Genomic DNA, 26,350 nt, shown 5'->3' with positions numbered 1-26,350 from the left:
AGGACTAGATTTCAAACTTCTATTTTGTTCTTACAAATATCTGATATGTTTGAATCATTAAGTACAGCCTGAGTCATAGGAACTTTGCTTCTATATTTCTTCCTCATTTTGACTTTTTCCCCAATAAAAACAAATCTATTAAAAGAATCAAAGGAATAAAACCAAATATCATAATTCATTCTTTAGCTGTACTCCTTCCTATCTCGTATGTGATTATTAACATATGGAAATAACTTACCAGATGACTAGTTAGATGTGTCAGGTAATTTAATGAAAAACAGCAGTTAAGTAGCAATACGGAATTTATTTAATGAAATTATTTCATGCCTACAACCTTTGTAGAGTAATAATTTTTTAAAATATTAATGATCTTAGAGGTTATTTTTAAGAGGAAATGAATTGTCATGGCATTAAATGTTAAAAGTTTTGGAGAATACTATAGGAAAGTTACAGATAAACACATAACTGGGTTTATATGGGTATACATGGTCACAAAATGGATTAAAAACAGAGTACTAGGCAAAAATAAATAACAGATTTTAAAAATATTCTTTATGTTTAATCCATATGTGACAAAATGAAGGTCACAGAATGTTTGAAATTATTTTTAACACTAAAAATTCAAATGAAAAAATATTGTATGTACAGTAACTACTTAGTAAATTTTCAGTAACTTAGTGTTAATAAGCATTTTCTGTACCTCATTTCATTTAATCCTCAAATCCACCCTCTTCAAAGGCATTGTTATCCTTCCTTTACACACGAAGAAATTAAAGTTCAGAGAGCTTAAATAAACTGGCAAAGGTTATGGTCAGTTAGCAAGCACCCTGAAGCCAGAACTGAAATCCAAGTCAGTTTAGCTTCAAAGCCCACACTTTTAACCATAAGAATATACTACCCACAAACTGTATTTCACTCAGAAATTCTGGATTTATTCCCTACTTAATTGTATAGCAGAACGGGTAAAAAGAAGCAAAACCGGACTGTTTGTAGTTTCATCTCTCATCATTTCCTCTGTTAATTCTTTACTGGTAACGTCAGTAAGTAGCTACAGTTAAAAAAAATTTTTTTTTTATTAAAACACAAGCCTTCCTTAAGGCAAAAAGAAAAGATGTTAGATAATCTACAAACTAGATTATCAACTATCAAATAATTAAGATCACATTCACACTGGAAAAATATACTACTTAAAGAAACCAAGTTAGGTAAAATTTTTACCAGTTAATTTATTTTTATGTAAATGATTTTGACAAGTTATAGAGAAAACTGAAAAAGCCCAGGAATGTCTCCATTAACAAAAAAATAAAGTAAAATAAAAATTTTAAGCATAAGCATACTAGCCTTGATTGTTTCTTCAGATACTTGGTTCTGTAATGCTTTCAAAGCTTCATCTTTCTTCATATTTTCCTTTTCCATTTCCTGAGAACATACAGAATGGTAGCAAAAATATTTGTATATGTATAACTATTTCAGCATTAGTAACGTGTTGTTAAACAAATGATTTGATTAGAATTAAAAGCATGTCAAAGAAACATAAACTTAAAATATTAGTCAGTTTTTCGACAGCATTTTTATAAAGATGATTTTACCCCTTTGCTTTCTGTCAGGAGTCTGTCTAATGATTCAAGATGATGTTGTTTACATATTATATCTTGCTGCAACATGGATATAGTCTTTTCTTGTTCTTTAAATTGTTGTTCTTTATTCTCTAGTTGAGATTCAAGCTAAACATAAAAAATAGGATTTAATAATTTTCATTTTTTAAAACAATTTGAAACATTTTAAATACAGTTGATCCTTGAATAAGACAAGTTTAAACTGCCTGGTCCACTTATACGCAGATTTTTTTCAGTAAATACGTACTGTAGTACTACATCATTCCCACCATCCATGGTTGGTTGAATCCACACATAGGAACCATGAATAGAAAGGGCTGACTGTAAAGTTATACGTGGATTTTCAACTGCACAGGAGTTGGAACTCTTAACTCCCACATTGTTCAGGGATCAATGGTACAGAGAAAAGAATATAATATCCACATGTTAAATTACTACTGAAATTACATAGATTATTGCATTTTGCCAGATTTCCTTCAGTTTCTGTCAAGAGAAGAAATGAAATCACATGCCCATGTTTTATCCTTTCCTGCCTTACCAATACTATGGTCTGTATCATTCTCCGGTGTGTTTCATTCTCATACATGTGTTTTGTGCTTTTAACTACATATGTAGATCCATGAACAATATGTAATTTTCTGTTTTGAAAATTTATATAGACAATATCAACACTTCTGTACGTTTTAGCAACTTGTTTTTTCACTTAGTATTGTTTAAATATTTATCCATGTATCTTTATGCGGCTCTAGTTCATATTTTTATGACAATACAATATTCCACAGTAACAAGAAACCAGTTTGTTCACTCTTCCACTTGGGAACAGTTAAATATTCTGCTTTTCCACTATTGTGACAATGTTACAATAATATTCTTTGTACATGTATTAGAATAATATTCCTTATGTACATGTATTAGAACTTCTTTAGAACATGCCACCTAGAAGTGGACTTCCTGGCTAGAGTATATGCACATTTCCAACTTCATTAGGTATTTCTCTTCAAAGTACATCAAAATTTATACTTTCATTAGAAATGTACAAGAGTCTCACTCCCGACAACTCCATCACTAATTGATTGGTATAATCACATGTCTAAAACACTTTTGTGAAGTCAAAATATGAATAAACTGATATGCTTATATGTATATATGTGCATATTATCTATACAAATGTATAAAAATTATACATATGTGTTATATATCACATATACATAAATATAATAAAAATATAGCAGCAACAATTTTACTAGAAAATAATAAAATCAAGAAACTGTGAAATGAAAATCCACAAATAAAAATAATCAACACAACAGAAATTAGAGGAACAGAAAGGAAAAAGATTGAAGAAAAGTGAACAGAACATAAGGGCAGGTTGGAGACCATCAAGCAGATCTACATGCACATCATGAGAGTCCCAGAAGGAGGTGAGAGAGAAAAAGGGACAGAGAAAATACATGAATAAATAATGATTGAAAATCTCCCAAATTTGATGAAAAACATGAATTTAAACATTCAGGAATCTTAACAAAATCCAAGTCAGATGAACTCAAAGAGACTCACAATGAGATACATTATAGTCAAACTTTCAGAAGACAATGGCAAAGAGAGAGAGAATCTTGAAAGCAGTAAGAGATTAGCAAATTAGTGCATACAAGGGATACTCAGTAAGATTACATGCAGATTTCTGATCAGAAATACTGGAGGTCAGAAGATAGTGGGCTGATATATTCAAAAGAAAAAAAAAAAAAAAAAGACCTGTTTACCAAGAACCTTCTGTCAGGCAAAACTTCTTCAAGAAGTGAGGGAGAAATTAACACATTCCCAGATAGATAAAAGCTGGGGGAGTCTGTGACCACTAGACATGCTCTGCTAGAAATGCTCAAGGGTATTCTGCAAGGTGAAATGAAAGAACACTAGATGGTAACTTGAAGCCACATGGAGAAACAAAAATCTTTAAAAAGCTAAATATATGGGCAATTGTAAAAGGCAGCATTATTGTAACAATGGACTGTAACTTCTACTTTTTGTTTTCTAAATGATTTAAGAGACTAACACACTTAAAGGAAAAAAACAGTTATTAGTGTAAAAGCTAGTATTACTGTAACTTTGGTTTGTAACTCCAAATCTTGTTTTCTACGTAATTTAAGAGACTAATTCATTCAAATGAATAACCAGTTTGTGCTTTGGGGCACACAATACATAAAGATGTAAATTTGTGACAGCAACAACTGAAAGGCACGAAGATGAAACTATAATGGAACAGAGTTTTTGTATGTTATTGAAATTATGGTGGCACAAATTCAAATTAGAGTGCTATAACTTTAGGATGTTAAATATAATTCCACTGGTAGCCACAAAGAAAACAGCTATAAAATAGACACAAAAAGAAATCAAAAGGGAATTTTAAAATTTTACTACCAAATATCAACTAAATTCAAAAGATAGTAATGTAGGAAATGAGAAATAAAAAAGCTATAAGGCACATAGAAAACAAAGAGCAAAATGACAAGAATCCCTCCTTATCAGTAATTACTTGAAGTGCAAATGGATTAAACTCTCCAAAAGACACAGACTGGCAGAATGGAGAGAAAACCACACATCCAACTACATGTTGTTATAAGAGACTAATTTTAGATCCAAAGATACAAATAGATTAAAAATGAAAGGACAGGAAAAGATGTTCCATGAAAATAGTAACCAAAAGAGAGCACAGGTAGCAATAGTAATATTAGACAAATGAGACTTTAAATTTTAAAAGATATGAAGCAAAGACAGATAATATACATTAAATTAATAAAAAGTTATTATAATACAGCAATAAGATATAACAATTATAAACATTTATACACCAAAGACAGGCTTTCAAAACATATGAGGCAAAAATGGACAGAACTGAAGTGAGAAATAGACAGTTCTACAATAATAGTTGGAAGACTTCAATATCCCATGCTCAATAACAGGTAGAACAACTGGAGAGAATATAAGTAAGGGAACAGAGGACTCAACACAATAAACCAATCATATTTAATAGACATATGCAGCACCCTCTACCCCCAAACAACAGAGAACACATTCTTTTCAAGTGCACAGGAGATATTTTCCAGGATAGACAATACGTCAAGGCCACAAATTTAAGTCTCAGTAAACTTTATAAGATAGCTATCATACAAAGTATATTCTCCAACCACAGTAGGATGAAGTTAGAAACCAGTAACAAAAGGAAAATTGGAAAATTAATGAAACTGTGGTATTTATTAAGCAATACATTTTCAAAAAACCAGTAAGTCAAAGAAGAATTCACAAGGGAAATTAGGAAGTACTTAGAAATGAATGAAAACAAACAAAAAACTTACCAAAATTTATGGGACACAGCAAAAGCAATGCCCAGGGGGTAATTTATAGCTATAAATGCTTACATTAAAATAAAAGAAAGAAAGACCTCTAGTTAATAACCTAACCTTAAAACATAGGAAACTAGAAAAAAGAAAGTAAATTCAAAGCTAGGAAAAGGAAAGAATAATAAAGATTGCAGGAAAGATCAACAAACAGAGAACAAAAAACCAATGAAGAGTATCAATTAAGTGAAAAATTGGTTCTTAAAAAAAACATACAAAATTGACAAATCTTTAGCTAGGTGAACTAAAAAAGAAAATTCAGTATTACCCAAATCAGAAATGAAAGTAGGGATATTACTGCCAACTCTACAGAAATAAAAAAAAAAAAATCATACGGAAGTACAGTGAATAATTGTATACCAACAAATTGGAAAATCTAGGTGAAATGGGCAAATTCCTAGGAACACAAAACCTACAAAGACTACATCATGAAGAAATAGATAATCTGAACAGACCTATATTTAGTAAGGAGATTGAATCAGTAATCAAAAATCTCTCAAAAAAGAAAGGTTCTGAACCTGATGGCTTTGTTTGGGAATTCTACCAAACATATAAAAAACAGCTAATACCAATCCTTCTCAAACTTTTTCAAAAAATTAAGGAGAAAACGTTCCCTAACACTGTTAAGGCGAGCATTAACCTGATACCAAACCCAGACAAAGACATTACAAGAAAAGGAAACTACAGAAAAATATTGCTTATGAACACTGAGGCAAAAATTCTCCACAAAATACTAACAATCCAAGTTCAGGAGCATGCTAAAGGGATTAAACACCATGACCAAGTGAAATTTATTCCTGGAATGCAATGAAAAATAGTCAGTGTCATATGCAGTATTAACAGAATGAAGGAAAAAAAAAAAACCACACGAGCATCTCAATTGATGCAGAAAAAGACATATTTGACAAAATTCAACACCCTTTCTTGATAAAAGCACTCAACCAACTAGAAATAGAAGGAAACTATCTTAAAATAATAAAAGCCTTATATGAAAAACCTACATTTAACATACTCAATGGTCAAAGGTTGAAGGTTTTTCCTGTAAGATCAGGGACAAGAAAGGAATGCTCCTCTCACCACTTCTATTCAACATAGTACTGGAAGTTCTTCTAGTTAGAGCAATTAGGCAAGAAAAAGAAATGAAAGGCATCCAAATTGGAAAAGAAGAAGTAAAATTATCTGTTTGCAGATCAAATGATCTTATACATAGAAAACCCTAAGATTCCACACAATAAAACTATTAGAACTAATGAATGAATTCAGAAAAGTAGAGGACACAATTCAACAAAAATCAGTTGCACTCCTATACATGAACAATGAACACTCTGAAAAGAAAATTATGAAAACAATTTCACTTACAATAGCATCAAAAAGAATACTTAGGAATTAACCAAGAAGGTGAATGACTTATACAATGAAAATTATGAAATACTGCTAAAAGAAATTAAAGACATAAATAAATAGAAACATATTCCATGTTCATGGATTAGAAGACTTAATATTGTTAAAATGCCAATATTACCAGATGCAACACAATCCCTAGCAAAATCCCAATGGCATTTTTTTTGTAGAAACAGATAAACCCATCCTAAAATTCATATGGAATCTCAAGTGACCCTGAACAGCCAAGACAATCTTGAAAATGAACAAAACTGGAGGACCCCTACTTTCTGACTTCAAATCTATTACAAAGCTACAGTAATCAAAACTGTGGTTTTGGCATAAAACAGACATACAGACCAATGGAATAGAGAGCCCAGAAATAAATCCTTGCATATATGGTCAAGTGATTTTTGACAAGGGTGCCAAAACCGTTCAGTAGGGGAAAGATAGGCCTTTCAACAAATGATGCTGAGAAAACTGGATATCCACATGCAAAAGAATGAAGTTGGACCCTTGCCTAGCATTATACAAAAATTAACTCAAAATGTATCAAGGACCTAAATGTAAGACATAAAACAATAAAACTCCCAAAAGGAAACATAAGACAAAAGCTTCATGACATTGGGTGTGGTAATAATTTCTTAGATATGACACCAAAGGCACAGGCAACAAAAGAAAAAACAGACAAACTGGACTTCATGAAAATTCGAGTATTCTGTGCATCCAAAGGCACTCTCAATAGAGTAAAGTGGAAACTCACAGAATGGGAGAAAATATTTGCACATCATATACCTGATAAAGGATCAATATCCAGAATATACAGAGAAGTCCTAAAACTCAACAACACAGAAATAACCTTATTTTAAAATGAGTAAAGGAATTGAACAGACATTTCTCCACAGAAGATATATGAATGGCCAACAAGCACATGAAAAGATTCTCAACATCACTGATCATTAGGGAAACGCAAATCAAAACTACAATGAGATACCACCTCACACTCATTAGGATGACTCCTATCTAAAAAACAGAAAACAAGTGTTTACAAAGATATGGAGAAATTGGAACACTTGTGCTCTGTTGGTAGGACTGGAAAATGGTGTAGCTGCTGTGGAAAACAGCATGGTGGTTCCTCAAAAAATAAAAAATAGAATTACCATGTTATCAGTAATTCTACTTATGGATGTATACATAAAATAATGTAAAACAGGATCTCAAAGAGATATTTGTACACCCTCATGATCATACCAGCATTATTCAAGATAGCTAAAATGTGGAAACAAACCAAGTGCTCACCAACAGATGAATGGATAAGCAAACTTTGGTATATATCTACAATGGAATGTTACTCAGCCTTATAAATGGAGGAAATTTTGCAAAATGCTACAACATGGGTGAACCTTGAGAACGTTATGTTAAGTTAAACAAACTACAACGAAGTTACTGAAAACTAATTATAATTCTAAAAAACCAGAAAACTCAAATAGCAACCATTCTATAAAATGAAGCTATTAAAAATTACATTTACTTTATGTACATGTGTGTTTGTGTAAATGAGTACTACACACATGTTGAGTTTGCAAAGATGCAGAGAAACTGCTCTGAAAGATATAAACTAAGAGTGTAACAATGATTCTGGGGTGGGAGACTTTTAAAAACTTGGTTTATATTCATTTTTTTGTGTACGATTCTGAGGTTTTTTTTTCTAACACATGCATAGATTCATAAAACTCACACCACCATCAGGATACAGAATGGTTCCTCCACCCTCAAGATTTCTCATGTTAATCCTTTATAGTCAAACTTTTCACCCTGCCCAATACCTGGCAACCAATAAACTTATGTTCATCCTATAGCTTTTTTTTTTAATGAAGTATAGTCATTTCACAATGTTGTGTCAATTTCTGGTACACAGCATAATAGTTCAGTCATATATACACATACATATATTCGTTTTCATATTTTTTCAATTACAGATTACTACAAGATTCTGAATATACCTACCTGTGCTATACAGTATAAATTGGTTATCTCATCCTGTAGCTTTTGACTTCACTGAAAATGTCAAAGAAATAGAATTGTACATAATATTTTACAATCAGTTTCTTCCTGTTAACATAACGCCTTGGAGAGCCACCCATGTTTTCGCTTGAATCAATAGATTATTCCTTGTTATTACTGAGTAGTATTCCATTGTACTGAGACACCATAGTTTGTTTATCCATTTACCCACTGAAAGACACTGGGTTGTTTCCAGCTTTTGGCAACTATGAATAATGCTACTATAAACATATGTAGTAGGTTTTACTGTAAATATAAATTTTCATTTCAAATATCTAGGGGTGTGGGGCCACATGTTAAGTGCATGTTTAACTTAAGAAAATGTCAAATTGTTTTAGCAATTTTCCACTTTGCACTCCTACCAGCAATATATGAGAAACCCAGCTGTTCTGCATCCAGCAGCATTTGTTACTGTCGAGTCCATCCTTCCTTCCTCTCTTCCTGCCTTTCTCAGTGTTCCAATAGGAATGCAGTGGTATTTCACTTTGTGTTTAATTTGCATTTCCCTAATGATGAATCATGTTCAACATGTTTTCATATGTCTATTTGCCATCTGTATATCTTTTCTGATGAAGCATCTATATTGGGTTGTTTTCTTATTGATGAATTTTGAGAATTCTTTATATTTAATGGGTAAAACTTCTTTGTTGGATATGTGATTTACAAATACTTTCAGTCTATAGCTTGTCTCTTTATTCTTTTAATAATGTCTTTCACATAAGAAACATTCTTAATTTTGATGAATTCCAATTTATCAATTTTTCCCTTACAGTGTTTTGGTTTTACATCTAAGAACTCTTTTCCTAACCTAAGTTCATGAAGATTTTCTCCTGTATTTTCTCCTATGAATTTTAGAGTTTTTTAAAATTTTATATTTGAATCTACAATTCACTTTGAATTTGTTTTTATATAAGATACATATTGCAGTTCCATATTCTTGCATACAATGTCCAATTGTCCCAGCACTATGTATTGAAACACTATTCTCTCTCCAATCTAAATTGGTTCTGTACCTTTGTTAAAAATCAGCTGACCGTATTTACCAGGTCTGTTTTTAGAATCTGTATTTTATTCGTTTCATCTATGTGTCTATTATTTTGCTACTACCTCACTGTATTGATTACTGTAGTCTTAAAATATGGTAGCATAAATTCACTAACGCTAACTTTGTTCTTTTTCAAACTTGTTTTGGTTATTCTAGTCTCTTTGCCTTTCCATTACAAAATTTAAAATCAGCTATCTATGTAAACAAACAATTTTACTGGGATCTTTATTGGAAATGCATTAAATTGAGAAATCTACTTAAAGTGAACTTCCTAAATATATTGAGACTTTGAACCCACAGAAATATTTCTTTCCATTTATTTAAGGCCTTTGATTCCTCTCAACCTTTTACAGTTCTCACCACAGATAGTCCACATGTTTTGTTGTACTTAAACCTGTGTACTTTGACTCCCTGGAGTTATTGTCAGTAGTACTGGTTTTTAAATTTTAGCTTCCAATTGTTCACTGCTAGTACAACTGACCCTTGAACAACGTGAGGGTTAATGGCATAAACCCCCTGCACAGTCGAAAATCTGAATAACTTTGCAGTCTGCAGTCCCCATCAGCAGTTTCGCATCCATTGATTCAGCCAACTGCAGATTGTGTAGTATTGTACAGATGGAAAAAAATGCGAGGATAAGTGGACCCAAACAGTTCAAACCAGTGTTGTTCAAGGGTCAACTATACACAGAATACAACTGATATGGATGTTAACTTTGCATCCTGTGACCTTGCTCACTCATTAGTTTTAAGGTATTTTTGTAAATTCTTCGGGATTTTCTACATAGACAATCGTGTTGTCTGAAAACAGGGATAGTTTTGTTTCCTTCTGATAGACATGCCTTTTCTTTCTTTTGGGCTTTTCTGCATGATGTTAAATAGGAGTGATGAGAGCAGATATTCTTGCTGTTTCCAATCTTACAGGAAAGTATTAAGTGTTTTACTATTAAGCTATCATCTATAGAACCTACTGTCCTATAGGTGTAGGATATAGCACAGGGAACTATACTCAATTTCTTGTAATAACATATAATGAAAAAGAATCTGGAAAGAAAAATATATATGTTTGTGTATGTGTAACTGAATCACTTTGCTGTACATCTGAAACCACATTATAAATCAACTACACTTCAATAAAAAATTTTTTAAAAGATCATCTATAGGATTTTGGGGGAGGATACCCTTTATCAGGTTAATGAAGTACTCTTCTATTTCTAACTGGCTGAGAGTTTTTATCATAGGAGAATGCTGAATTTTGTCAAATGCTTTTTTTGCATCTATTGATACAATCTTACAGGTTTTTTTGTATGCTAATATGGTAGATTATAGTGACTTTTTTCTGAATGTGGAACCAGCCTTCTATTCACAGGATAAACCTCTCCCCTCTCCTTATTAGCCTTTACTATCTCTGAGGTCTCTAGTGATATACCCCTACTCACTCCTGATACAGGTAATTTGTGTTTTCTCTCTCTTTTTTTTTTTCAACTTGGTCAGACTGGCTAGAAGTTTATACATAATATTGATCTTTTCAAAGAACCAGCTTTGGATTTCACTGATTTCTCTAACATTCTCTTCTTGAATTCCAGCTCCTTTCAACTATGCTTTTTATTATTTCCATCTTTCTGGTTTTTTTTTTTTTTTTTTTTTTGCTCTTCTTTTCCTAGTTTCTTAATGTGGAAGTTCAGATTATTGATTTTTCTCTATTTTCTTCTAATATATGCATTTAATGCTACAAAGCTCTAAGAACTCTAGCTACATTCTACAAGCTCAGATGTTTTGTGTTTTCATTTTCATTCAAAGTATTTTCAATTTCCCCTGAGACTTACTCATTGGTCGATGGTTCTAGTTTAATTCCACTATGGTCAGAGAACATACTACAGCTGACCCTTGAACATGGGTCTGAACTGTGCAGGTCCACTTATAGGCAGATCTTTTTCAATAAATATATACAGTGCTAAATGATCCGCGGTTAGTTAACTGCAGACATGCAGGGCTGACCAAGGGACCTGAGCATCGGCAGATCTTCCAACAGTGGGTCCTGGAACTAATCGTCCATGGATACCAAGAGACAACTGTATATATGGCTTCAATTCTTTTAAATTTGGTAAGACTGATTTTATGATCTAGGGTATGGTGTATCTTGGTGAATATTTCAGGTGTCCTGGAGAAGAATGAGCATTCTGATGTTGGGTGGAATATTCTATAAATGTGTCAGGCTAAGCTGGTTGACAGTGTTGTTCAGGGAAGCTCTTTGCTGATTTTTTAATCTATTTATTCTATCAATTGCAGAAGAGTAATGTTGATATCTTCAGTTGTAATTTTGGACCAATTTCTTTCTCCTTTCAGACTTTTTCACTTTTGCTTCACATATTCTGAAATTATTCTGTTAGGTAAATACGCACTTAGGGCTGTTACATCTTCTTGGTGAATAGAGCCTTTTATTACAACATAATTTTCCTCTTCATCCCTGGTGATTTTTATTTGTTCTAAAGTCTACTTTGTCTGATATTTAAATAGCCACTCTTGCTTTCTTTTGATTATTGTTTGTCTGCCTGGTACATTTTTTTCCATACTTTTACATTTAACCTGTCTAAATCTTCATATTTAATATGGACTTCCTGAAGAGAGTATATACCTGAGTCTTGTTTTGTCAGTCTCACAATTGCAATGTTTTATTTGGTGTGTTTAGAACACTTACATCTAAATTAATATTTGATATGCCTGCATTTAAGTACACATCCCTTTGTTACTGGTTTTCTCTGTCTCCTGTATTTTTCATTCCTGTTTCCCCTTTCCAGCCTTCATTCAAATATATGAATATTTTCAGAATTCTGTTTTAATTTATCTACTGGCTTTTTACTGAATCTGTACAGTTTTTTTAGTGGTTGCTCTAGGGATTCTAGTGTATCTACTGTAGTCCCCCCATCTGCAGTTTCACTTTCCAGTTTCAGTTACTCACAGTCAACTGTGGTCTGAAAATATTACATAAAAAATTCCGTAAAGAAATAATTTATAAGTTTTAAATTGCACGCCATTCCGAGTAACATGATGAGACCATGGGGATAACTCTTTCCTGGCCAGGATGTGACTCATCTCTTTGCCCATCATATCCACACTGCCCGTTAGTCACTTAGGAGCCATCTCAGTTATCAGACTGACTGTCGTGGTATGGTAATGCGTGTATGCAAGTAACCCTTATTTTACTAAATAACGACCCCGAAGTATAAGAGTAGTGATGCTGGCAATTTGGATATTCTCTTACTGCCTAATTTATAAATTAAACTTCATTATAAATATGAAAATATAGTAAAAAACATAGTATATGCAGAGCTTGGTACTATCCAGGGTTTTAGGCATCCACTTGAGGTCTTGGAACATATAACCTGTGGATAAGGGAAAACCAGTGTTTTTAACTTCCCATAGTTTACTCAGAATTAAGATTTTTCCTCTTGAAGTGAAATGGAGACACTTCACAAGATTATAGGTCCCTGTACCATTCCTAGTTTATACTGTAGTTGTCCAATGTATTACACCAACATACACTGAAGATCTCACTAGACAACGCAAATTTTTCTTTCAGCTGTCACAGATGTTATAAAAATCTCAAGAGAAGAAATACAGCTCATGGTATTTAATCAAATATTTACTGTTGTTGTTGCTCTCCCTTCATCCCTGAAGCTTGACTTTCCCCTCTGGTATGATTTCTCTTTTGCCTGAAGAACTTTATCCTTCATTTTAGAACAAGACTGCTGGTGACAAGTTCTCTAAATTGTCCTTCATCTAAGAATATCTTTATATATCCTAAAGAATATTATTGCTGGACATAAAATTCTAGGCTGACAATTTTTCTCTCTCAGGACTAAAAACAAAAAAAATCTTCAGTCTTCTAACCTTCATAGTTTTTTATTTTTTGATGAGAAGTCTGCAGTAATCTTAATCTTTGCTGCTCTAGGCAATGTGTTATTTATCTCTGACTGCTTTCAAGATTTTCAGCAACTATTTTGATTTGTCCAAAAGTGGTTTTCTCTGATTTTATCATCTTTGAGCTTGTCGAATTTATAAATTTATTTCCTTCACAAATTTGCCAAGTTCTCAGTCATTATTCCTTCAAATAGTTTTTGCACCAGTTTCATTATCCCCTTCTCTGGTACTCTGATGACATAAATGTTAGAACTTCTGATACTGTCCAGCCGGTCCCTGAGAATCTGTTCATTTTTTCCCAGATCTTTTTTTCTGTTTACACTGAATACTTTCTATTGCACCATATTTCAAGCTCATATTTTTGTGTGCGTGTGTGAGCTATATTCTGCTATTAAATCCATCCAAATTATCTATTTTTTATTTATTCTTGTGTTTTTGGTCTCACAATTTCTACTTTACTTTTGTTTTTATTTTTACTCTTAGCTTTTAGCCCAAGATTAAGAGGGCTTCTACTCTCAACTGATCTTCAAGCAAATGGTATCTCTAGTGGAAAAGAATCTACAGAATCACTCTTAGTTTGATAATGTCAAAAAATAATGATCAGGACCGAAATGGCAGGAGTACCATATGAGAAAGCATTGTAAAATGATCCAGACGTAATGGGATTCTAATTATAGTACTTGCCAGTAACTTTTCTAAGTTTTTCTTTCCTCATCTATTAAAATAAAGCAAGCTGGGCTAATAGTGCTAGAAGTTCTTTCCAGCATTCACATCCTGAATATACATTACATCTACTTGTAAAAACATAATTAGTATCTTACTTTTTCAATCTGCTTTTCCATCTCTTTATGCTGGTCAAGATGAATTTTCTTTGCCTTTTCAAAAGCTAAACAAATTTTCTCATGTTCTGTATTGATATTGGTTTCTAGACTTCTAATCTTTTCATTTTTTTCCTAGAAATACAAAAGCACTTTAAAAGAATAGAATTAAAATAGTTTTACATAAAAGTATATTAACAAAGCATAAACTTTATCATACCCTGCTCTTTAAAGAATAATAGTAGTTAATATGTCAAATTTCAAAAATATTTAAATATTTATAAAAAGACAAAGTGGTTATTTCAAAAGTTGTATCAAAATGATACGAGTAAGATATTTAAAAATACTGTGAAGCAGATCAAAAAACTACTATCATCTCCTTCAATTCTACTAAAATAAAAATAAGAAACTTCAGATAATAAATTGCCATACTAACTTAAAAAATATAGGAATAAAAACTGAATAATCAAGAGTTTGAATTTATATTTTCCTATTTAGTATATTTTAGAATAATGATACTAAAACAAACATGCTGTTACAAGCATGTTTAAGTTCCTTAAAGCCACAGTGAATTTGTAGCAAAAAAAAAGAGAGTAATTTTTACCATAAGTTCCTGTTCTAGTTCTGCATTTTTTGCAGCAATAGAGGAATAAGCAACAATTTTTTCTTCCAGCTGTTTCTCTAGAGTTAAAAGCTGAGAACATTTCTTTGTCATCTGAAAACACATTGAAATGAATAAAAATTATTTTTAAAAAATAAGTGACAGACAATTCAGAAGAAAAAATAGTTAAGGGAAGACCAGAAATATGACATAGCTTATTCCATCTGCGTAATACATACCTAACTTAATTCAGACCCTTGTGTTCAAACAGAATTGCACCCCAACTCATTTCTTAAAAGTAGCTGTTAAAGATTGAAATCAGTATAATGAAATGTTAACCATAATAATTTCTGGTCACAGAATTACCAATGTTTTATTATCTTCTTTGTCCCTTTCTGTATTTTCAACAAGACTGTGTTAATTTTTTAATTAAAAAACAGTTATTAACCTCAGTGCTTGGCAATTTTCTAAGTAAGCTGATGGCTATAGTTACAGACTGCCTAAATCTCCTTTTCCATTACTTACATAAGTTCCTATCCCACAGGTCTTTTCCCAGTCTTGGCTACAGGATTTAAGATGAGAAATCAAACATATAAAAAGTGCCCCTATAGACAGCTGCAGCCTCTGGTTTGAAGGCTGAGTACAGCATATACACATGTGGTCCTGGTTGGTCCACAACTACCAAAGAAGGCATCCTTGTTCTCTCTTCAGTGGAAATGAAGATCAGGTAGTCACAAAGCATACATTATCCTCTTTTCAGGAGGTAATCCATAATATATCTGCATCAGATTCACATGTAGTTGTTTAAAAATGCACACTTTAGCATTATTCCATATCTACTGAATCAGAATCACTAGACTAGGACCCAAAACCTGCATGTTTAACAGGCTGTCCAGCTGTTTCTACAGTTGGCTAAAATTTCAAATCCTCTATTATTACTCCTTTTTTCCAGTAATCCAACTTTTTTACTTGTAAATATGTATTAGCCATATTAACTTACTCTTGGAAGAAGTAATAGATTGCAGTTTAGTTTAAGTTCCACCAAATTTAGCCACTAGAGTATTTTCCTACTTTTAACATGTTAAAAACCCAAAATTTCCAAGTACAATTTTTAAAAAAGTCATAACTTATGTTGGCACCATTAATTTTTTTTAATGTATAAATCGGGACCTTAACATACAATTTTTACAAAACCCCGCAATAATACTTTTTTTCTGTCTCAAAATTTAGTACGTATCAACAGCTAATTCAAGCTTACTTCACTTTCAAGTTTGCTAGAGTTTGAAGCCTTCTCTAGCAGCTCCTCTTGAATCAGCTGAAACTGACTAGTTCTGTGGGCCATGTTAACCTTCAAATCAGAATTTTCAGCTTCTATTTGCATCAACTTATCACGTAATTCTTCTATTCCAGAAGCAAGTCTTTGCCTTTCTCTTTCATATTGCTTGTTCACAGTATGTTGATTTTTATCTTTTATACTTTCTGTTAATAAACATAAAAGGAAAATTGTTTTGTATAAAAGTTAAAAAATAAAAACTTATTTCAGTGTTGAAAGATTTAATCATAAAAAGTTCAGTTTCTGATCTAAAGAATACTAAAAGGGATGGAGAATGAAACATACAATAAGAAAAATATTAAAAAGGACACAGTAAGCAAAGTACTTTCTATTATCAAATACATAACAAAACAGGAATAAGTTCCTCTGAATCATTCCCTTTTCTAGACTATTCCTTCGTACAAGAACTATTCCTTTGTACTACAAAGAGCCCTTCTCCACCTTTAAAAATCCCATTGTCTGGATACAAATCATTGTTTTAAAAAAAACAAACCCAAACACCCAAACATTGTCCTATTTTTTTTAAACTGAAATACATCAGTAATTTATTTGGATAACCTGAGATCATTAATATTTCAATATATTATACACAGATGTAGGTTCAATAGCCAAAAACAGTGAAGACTTAACCCAAACTAGCTGATGACAATTCAGTGATGCTTTTTCAAACTACTGAGGGTTATCAGAGGTAGTTGCATGAATGCAGGTTTTCTCCACTATAAATGTACCTACCTATGCCCACCCAAAGGTAAAAAAGCTTTCGGGAATGCTTTAAAGTAGACACATAATGTAGATGGTTGTATGAGCACACACACAGAGGTGGAAACGTGCAGAGATGTACTACGCCTTCAAGGGCTGCATCAGTACTATTTTCCGTCAGTTCTCCATATCCCCTGATATTTCACTTTCTAAGCAAACTATCATTGGCTCTGTTCCTCTCTGATATTAGAGAATCTGTGACATACACTCTCAGCACCTCCAATAACTCGAATTCCCTCTGCTGATCCCATCGTTCTCTTCCCTCTAATCATTTAGATTATCTGGATATCTAACTTTCTCTGCTGCCAATTCTGCTACCAGCAGCCCATTGTGTCTTTTTATAATTTATTTAGTTGTGAGTTTTTACAATTTAATTTTCCTTTGGAGGCACTGGGGATTGAACCCAGGACCTTGTGCATGCCACGCATGGGCTCAAGCACTGAGCTATAACCACCCCCACCCCTTCCACTGTATTTGAAGACAAAGCATGATAGGTTAAAAATGCATATGTTAACTATTAGGGCGACCACTAAAAAAATGAAGATGTACAATTTACTGCTCTATAGAGGACATTAAAAAATGGAATACTAAAATATAACTGATCTAAAAGAAGGCAAGAAAAATGAACAAATGCTAACAGAATAAATAGCAAACAAATGCCAAGATGGTAGATTTAAACCCAAAAAGATCAATAGATACACTAAATGTAAATAATCTAAACATTCCAATTAAAGAGCAAAAAATGTCTGACTGGTTATAAAAGCAAGAACTAATTATATGCTATCAGAAACTCACTTACATATAAAGATACACATTAAAGGTTGGAAAAAAGTCTTATTAGGTAAACACTAATCAAAAATAGCAGGAGTGATGAACTATCAGATCTACGACAGTTAAAAGAAAAAATAACATTGTCAATGTATGTTGGTGTAATACACTGGGCAATTACAATATAAAATAGGAATGGTAAAGGGAACTTTAACCTTGTAAAGTTCCTACATTTCACCTCAAGTGGAAAAATATGCATTCTAATTACAAACTATCAGAAAGAGAAATTTAGAAAACAATCCCATTTACAATTGAGTCAAGAAAAATTCCTTAGAAATAAATATAACCAAGGCAGTATACTGAAAACTATAAAACACTCATGAAAGATACTGAAGACACAAATAAATGGTACCCACTAATTCAGTTCAACCCCTATCAAAATTCCAAAGGCATTTCTCACAGAAATTGAACAAACGATCCTAAAATTTATATGGAACCACAAAAGACAAACAAGAATAAACCTGGAGTATCATGCTGCCTTATTTCAAACTATATTACAAAGCTATAGTCATCAAAAAAAGTATGGTACTGGCATAAAAACAGACACACAGCCAATGGAATAAACTAGAAAGACCACAAATAAACCCATGCATATGTGGTCAATTGATTTACAACAAAGGAGTGAAGAATATTCCCTGGGGAAAGAATAGTCTCTTCAATAAATGGTGTTGGGAAAACTGGACAGCAACATACAAAAGAACTAAACTAGACACAACACTGTAAAATGACTATAACTCAATAAAAAATGTAAAATAAAATAAAAGAATGAAACTAGACCATTATCTTACACCATACACAAAAATTAATTTAAAATGGATTAAAGATGTGAACATAAGACTAGAAACCATGAAACTCCTAGAAGAAAAGATAGCCTGTAAGCTCCAAGACGTCAGTCTTGGCAGTGAATTTTTTGGATTTCACACCAAAAGTGAAGGTAACAAAAGCAAAGACGAACAAGTGGGCCTATATCAAACTGAAAAGCTTCTGTACAGCAAAAGAGACCACAAACAAAATGAAAAGTCAATCTACGGAATGGGAGAAAATACTTGTAAATCATGTATCTGGGGTTATATTCAAAATATATGTAAAAACTCATATAACTCAACAGCAAAAAGAAAAAAAAAAAAAAGGCAGAAGATCTGAATAGATACTTTTCCAGACAACACACACCAGTGGCCAGCAGGTACGTGAAAAGGTGCTTAACATCACAAATCATCAGGGAAATCCAAGTCAAAACCACAGTGAGATACTAACTCACACCTGTCAGAGTGGCTGTTATCAAAAGGACAACAAATAACAACTGTTGGTTGAGAAAAGGGAACCCTTACACACCACTGGTAGGAATGTAAATTGGTGCAGCTACTATAAAGCCACTATGGGTTCCTCAAAAAATTAAAAATAGAACTATCATATGATTCAACAATTCCACTTCTGGATATTTATTCAAAGGAAACAAAATCACTATCTTGAAAACACATCTGCATTCCTATGTTCACTGCAGCATTATTTACAATAGCCAAGACATGGAAACACCCTAGTGTCCACTGACAGATGAATGGATGAAGAAAATGTTGTATAAAATGTATAATATACTGCCAAAAAAAAGGACATCCTAGACCTTGAGGACATAGACTAACTGCAATGATTCAGACAGACAAAGGCAAACACTGTAATATTTCACTTATATGCTAAATGTAAAAAGACAAGACAAAACAAAAATCCAAACTCACAGACACAGAGAACAGATCGATGGTTGCTAGCGGGAGGGCTGGGGGAGGGTGAAACGGGTGAAAGTGGTCAGAAGGTGCAAGCACTCCTTTACAAGACAAACAAGCTCCGGGGATACAGTGCACAGCATGGTGACTGTAATCAGTAATAGTGTCTGGTATCTTTGAAAATTGCTGAAAGAGTAGATCTTAAAAATTCTCACTAAAATTTTTTAAAATGTTTAACTATGTATAGTGATGGCTGTTAATTAAACTTACTCTGGTATTCATTTCGAAGTATTAACATATATCAAATCATTATGTTGAACAACTAAAACTACCACAATGTTGTATGTCAATTAACCTCAATTAAAAAAATAGCTGAAGTGGCTATATTAAGTTCAGACAAAGCAGACTTCAGACTGACAGAATTGAAAGGATAAATTTAAAAACCCACATATATATCTGAAGATTTCAACACTAATTTCTCAGTAATTGATTAGAACAAGTTCAAAGAAAACCATTAGGAATAAAAGGTGTAAACAACACCATTAGCAAATTTAACATAATTAGTATTCAAAAAACACTCTATCCTGTTAGAATATGTTCAAACTTAGGAGATTATCAACTCAAAGTAATCATTCATATATATATATATATATATATACACACATATACATATAATACATTACATATAAACCTCATGGTAAACTCAAATCAAAATTCTACATAGACACAAAAAGATAAAGAAATCCAGTAACACTAAAGACAGTCACCAAATCACATGGGAAGGGAGCAAAAGAAGAAATAAAAAAGAACCACAAAAACAGAACAATAATTAAAAGATATATATAGAACATTCCATCCAAAAGCAGTAGAATACACATTCTTTTCAAGTCCACATGGGACATTCTCCAGAACAGATTACATGCTAGGACTCAAGGTTAAGTCCCAATAAATTTAAGAAGATTAAAATCGTATCAAGCATCTTTTCTGGTCACAACACAGTAAGACAAGAAATCAACTACAAGGCAAAAAAACACAAAAAATTAACATATGAAGCTAAACAATATGCTACTAAACAACAAATGAATCACTGAAGGAATCAAAGAGAAAATTAAAAAATACCTGTTGACAAATGAAAATGGGAACAAAATGTCCAAAATCTATGAGATGCAGCAAAAGCAAGTCTAAGAGAGTTTATAGCAATTCAAGCCTACATCCTAAAACAAAAATCTCTAATAAACAACCTAACCTTACACCTAAAGGAACCAGAAAAAGAACAAGAACACACACACACAAAAATCCCCAAAGTTAATAAAAGGAAATAATAAAGAGCACAAATAAATGAAATAGACACTAAGAAAAAATAATAGAAAACATCAGTGGAACTAGAGCTGGTTCTTTGAAAGATAAACAAAACTGATAAACCTTTAGTCAGACTCATCAAGAAAAAAAGCAAGGGCCAGAAGATTTCCGGTCAAGATGGCGGAGTGGTAGGACCACAAGCTCGCCTCTCCTTGTAGGTTACAAGAAAATCACAACTGACTGCTAGACAAACATCGAAGAAAAGACTGGAATCTAGCAAAGAAGATGGTCCTCAACAGGAAATACAAAGAGGGAACCACATCAGGATGGTAGGAGGGGCGAGCTCACTATACAATTGGGCCCCATACCCCCAGGGGTGGGCGACCACAAGTTGAAGAATAATTAAGTCACAGAGGCCCTCCCACAGGAGTGAGAGCTCCAAGCCCCAACTCAGGCTCCCCAGCCAGGGTGTCTGGCATTGCGAGGAGGAGACCCCAGGACATCTGGTTTTGAAGGCCAGTGGGGCCTAGCTCCAGGAGCCCCACGGGACTGGGAGAAACAGAGACTTCACTCTCTTGGGAAGCATACACAGAATCTCGAGTGTGCCGGGTCCAAAGGCAGAGGCAGTGATTTCATAGGAACCTGGGCCAGGCGTGCCTGCTGGTTTTGGAAGGTCTCCTGGGGATGTAAGGGACGGCTGCAGCTCACCCAGGGGACGTAAAAGCTGGTGGTGGACATTCTGGGAATGTTCATCTACATGAGCTTACCTGGAGGCTGACATCTTGAGTGGATCATTAGCACCAACACCTAGCCTCACCCAGCAGCCTGTAGGGAAGCCTCACGCCAAACAACATACCGGGTAGGAACACAGCCCCACCCATCATCAGACTTCCTAAGCCACAAAGGACTCTAGACACTGGTGGGCCCTACCCACCAGAGGTCCAGGACCAAGCTTCACCCAGCAGTGGGCAAGCACCAGCTCCTTTTGCAAGGAAACCTGAATAAGTCTCTAGTCCAGCCTCATCCACCACGGGGCAGATATCAGAAAAAAGAAAACAACAACCCCAAAGCCTGTGGAAGGAATCCACAAACACAGGCCAGACTCATTAGGGACTGGAGGACCCTGGCCCTCAGGTGACAGAAGAGTAGTGTACTGCTGGGACGCATAGGATGTCTCCCACAGAAGGCCACCTCTCCAAGGTCAAGAAACATTAACTAACCTACCTAAAAATAGAAAGTAAACAATATGAGGCAGCAGAGGAATATCTCCCAGGCCAAGTCACAAGATAAAATCCCAGAAGAAGAATTAAGTGATGAGGAAATAGGCAATTTATCTGAGAAAGAATTTAAAATAATGATGGTGAAGATGTTCAGACAACTCAAGAGGCGTATAGATGCACAGAGTAAAGTTTTTAGCAAAGAGTTGGAAAATACAAAGAATATCCAAACAGAGTTGAAGAATAAAATCACTGAAATGAGTAACACACTAGAAGGAACCAAGAATATACTAAAGGGGGCAGAAGAATGGATCAGTGTGAGCTAGAAGACAGATTAGTGGAAATCACTATTGCAGAACAGAAAAGAAGAAAAAAGAACGAAAAGAAATGAGGATAGTTTAAGAGAACTCTGGGACAACATGAAGTGCACTAATATTCACATTACAGGGGTCCCAGAAAGAGAAGAGAGAGAGAACCTGAGAAAATTTTTGGAGAGATAATAACTGAAAACTTCCCCAACTTGGGAAAGGAAACAGTCACCCAAGTCCAGGAAACACATAGAATTCCACACAGGATTAACCCAGAGGAACACACCAAGGCACACAGTCATCAAATTGACAACAATTAAGGATAAGGAGAAAATATTACAATTAGCAAGAGAAAAGCAACAAATAACACACAAGGGAACTCTCATAAGGGTATAAGCTGATTTTTCAGCAGAAACTTCACAGGCCAGAAGGGAGTGGCATGGTATATTTAAAGTGACGAAAGGGAAAAACCTACAACCAGAACACTCTATCCAGCAAGGCTCTCGTTCAGATTTCATGGAGAAATCAAAAGCTTCACAGATAAACAAAAGCTAAAAGAATTCAGCACCACTAAACCAGCTTTACAACAAAAGTTAAAGGACCTTCTCTAATCATCAAACTATAAGAAAAGAGAAAAAAAGATGAAAGAGAAGAAAAAAAAAAAAGATCTACAAAAGACTGCTTTGGCAGTTTGAGGTCTTTTATGGTTCCATATAAATTTTGGAATTATTTGTTCTAGTTCTGTGAAGAATGTCATTGAGTATTTTTGCTTTGGGTAGCACTGCCATTTTGATAATGATTCTTTCAATCCAAGAGCACAAGACATCCTTCCATTTCTTTGTATTGTCTTTGATTTCCTTCATCAATGTTTTACAGTTTTCAGAGTATAGGTAACTTCCTTGGTTAAGCTTTTCTAGGCATGTTGTTCTTTTTGATGCAATGGAAATGTTTATGCCAGTTATAAAATTCTGGTTTTTGAAGTGAAAAGGAAAAAAAGTGAATGAAGGGCTGCAAATGGCAAATACCCTTCTTTCTTATGGATGAGTTGTGTTCCATTACATATAAATGTTGCATCTTCTTTATTTATTCATCTATTGATGTGTACTTAGGATGCTTCCATATTTTGGCAATTATAAATAATGTTACTGTTAATAGTAGGGTATATGTATCTTTTTGAAATAACTCTTATTTTGTGGTTGGCTTTATTCCTTTCATAACTATGTAAGTTTAAAAAGCTAAAAGCTCTGACACAGCATTGTGGAATGACTATAACTCAGTAAAAAAATGTTTATAAAAAAAGCTAAAGTTCTAAACTTTCTTAGAAACAATGAACAGTACATATATGTAAACTTTTTAAAATGTGCAGTACATTGAATATATTTATTTACATGCAGTATATTATATATGTGCAGTCACATTTTAACAATTCTACCTAATAAAACTGAAAAATGAAAGTAAAAAGATATTAAAGTGATTTGTTATTATTACAAATATTGAAAGTTTTCTTCTGGACAGTGATTCCTTCATGTTAATTATCAGCTAAGAACCAAGCATATTAAAAATAAAAGTGGGTCAAAATGTACAACTTGATGACAGTAGGTTACAGGTTGTATCATGGATTTGAAAGCTGTTAAGAGAGTAGGTACTAAGAGTTCTCATCAAAAGGGAAAAAAACTTTTTTCCTTTTTTTGTATGTATATGAGATGATGAAGGTTAACCACACTTACTGTGGTAGTCATTTCACAATATATGTAAGTCAAGTCATCACACTATGCACAGACTTACACAGTGCTGCACAGCAACTGTATCTCGAAAGAACTAGGGGAAAAATCCACCCAGTAATGACAGAACACAGATTTTCCTCAAGTGAATTTGGAATATTCATCAAGACAGACCATATGCTGGCCAATGAACTGAGTATTAAAACATTTAAAAAACTGCAATCAGGTTCATTCATTAATTCTTTCGATTAATGGAAACAACCTAATGTCCACCACTAATAACAGAGAGATAACTGGAAATTGTCTAAATATTTGGAAATACATACAAGAGGTAAGTTATTCTGAACTGAATAAAATGAAAACATAACATACAAACATTAGTGGGATGCGGCTACAACACTGCCTAAAGAAGTTTATTTCCTTAAATACTTACATTAGAAAAGAATAAAGGTTTAAAATTGACAATCTAAGCTTTCACTTTAAGAAAATTTTTAAAAGAAGAGAAAATTAAACCCAAAGTAAACTGGGAAGGGGTATAAGGATCCTGAGGAAAATGTTACACTGTAGTCCTCCCTTCTCAGTTTTGCATTCTATGCTTTCGGTTACCTGCTGCCAAATGAGGCTCAAAAATCATAAATGGAAAATTCCAGAAATAAACAATTCATAAGTCTTAAACTATGTGCCATTCTGAGATTCTGAGTAGCATGATGAAGTCTTACACTGTCCCTTGCCATCCAGCTCCAACACCTTAGTATGGAAATAACCCCTCTGTTTTATGTATCCCTCCCAATAGTCATTTAGTAGCCATCTAGGCTATCAAATCTGTCAAATCAAACACTGTCGCAGTATTGCAGTGTTTGTGTTCAAGGAATGCTTACTTTACTGAACAATGGTCCCAAAGTGCAAGAGTAGTGATGCTAGCAATTCAAGTATCTCAAAGAGAAGCTGTAACGTGCTTCCTGTAAGGGAAAACGTGAAAGTTCTAAACTTAATAAGGAAAGAAATCTTATATTGAGGTTGCTAAGACTTATGGTGAGAAAGAATCTTCATGAAACTGTGAAGAAGAAAAAAGAAATTTGTGCTAGTTTTGCTGTCACACCTCAAACTGCAAAAAGTTTATAGCCACAATGTGTGAAGATGGAAATTGCATTAAATTTGTATACGATTTTTTAATAGGATATTTTGAGGGAGAGATAGGCCACATTCACATAACTTTTATTATAGTATATTGTTATAATTGTTTTATTTTATTATTAGTTGTTGTTAATCTCTTATGTGCTTAATTTATAGATTAAACTTTGTTATGTACGTATGCATAGGAAAAAACATAGTACTGTATAGGCTTCAGTACTATTTCCAACTTCAGGCATTCACGGGGGTCCTGGAAAGTATTCTCTGAGGATTAGGGGGGACTACTATATGTCTTGATGGTGGTGATGGTAATGGGTATATAAACATATCAAAAAAACCATTAACCAAATGCATAGAAATTTACACTTACATGGATGCACATTATTGTAAGTACATTCTACTTCAATAAAGTACATTTTTAAAGAATGATGCAAAGTTCAAGAAATAATTTTTGCTGTTTTAGCAATACATTACTTGCAACAACAGATTATTAAGTATGTTTGATAACTGATAATCTGTTTCTTTAAAAAACTATCATGAAGAACTCTGATTATAATTTAGTAAAAGAATTGAATATAATATATACTCACCTACTTGATTACCGCCTAGTTTTACAGGTTCTGTTTCTAAACTATTTAATTTGCCACTTTCTTGGTTGTCATTATAAGCAAAAAGACTGTGAGATAACTGATTTGCAGTCAGGTTTGCATGAAGCTTTTGAATTTCTGCCTCTTTTATTGCAAGCTTAATCCTGGCACAAAAGAAAATAAACCAAACATTAGAAAGATTCTAGAAAAGTACCTCATAACTGTCACCTTTTCAAATTAAAAAAATTTTAATTAAAAAAAGTTTTTAAACTCTAGTATAGGTCTACTATTGGCTGGACAGAGAAACTCTCATATACCACTGATTACATTATAACCTGGTTCAGCTACTTTAGACACTCGATAACACACCTTATGACCCAGCAATTTCATTTTTAGAAATATCTGCTAGAGAAACTCCCGCATATTGTACAGGAAACATGTATAAGTATGTACTCTGCAGGACTATTTCTAACAAAAGAAAACTAGAATTTTAAGGTAACTATCAATAAGGAACAGATAAACTGTGACGTAGTTATAGGATAGATTCTTACACAGCTGTTAAATCAAAACTAACTAAACTAATCTGTCCATTGAGCAATCACTCTACCTACCTACC

At 33.4% G+C, this 26,350-nt stretch overlaps 1 protein-coding gene across 29 annotated transcripts in view; it reads right to left on the bottom strand.

The window, feature by feature from the left end:
- The window catches only part of CCDC18 (coiled-coil domain containing 18), a 133,796-nt gene that overhangs the window by 88,752 nt on the left and 18,694 nt on the right, over positions 1-26,350 (bottom strand). For 28 of the 29 annotated variants that reach the window (XR_012509093.1, XR_012509097.1, XR_012509094.1 and 25 more), the window contains 6 exons: positions 25,738-25,898; positions 16,095-16,315; positions 14,840-14,950; positions 14,239-14,370; positions 1,590-1,724; positions 1,342-1,419 (listed from right to left, as the gene is read on the bottom strand). Coding sequence is in view for 13 of the 29 variants with exons in the window: in XM_074369965.1 (XP_074226066.1) it covers positions 1,342-1,419; positions 1,590-1,724; positions 14,239-14,370; positions 14,840-14,950; positions 16,095-16,315; positions 25,738-25,898 (838 nt within the window). In the remaining 16 variants the exon portion in view is untranslated. The remainder of the gene's footprint in view (positions 1-1,341; positions 1,420-1,589; positions 1,725-14,238; positions 14,371-14,839; positions 14,951-16,094; positions 16,316-25,737; positions 25,899-26,350) is intronic. The other variant, XM_045513200.2, reaches the window with a different exon arrangement.

This window comes from Camelus bactrianus, chromosome 9 (assembly GCF_048773025.1).
Source record: "Camelus bactrianus isolate YW-2024 breed Bactrian camel chromosome 9, ASM4877302v1, whole genome shotgun sequence".
NCBI classification, from domain to species: Eukaryota; Metazoa; Chordata; class Mammalia; order Artiodactyla; family Camelidae; genus Camelus; species Camelus bactrianus.
This window is presented reverse-complemented; position numbering and strand designations above follow the sequence as displayed.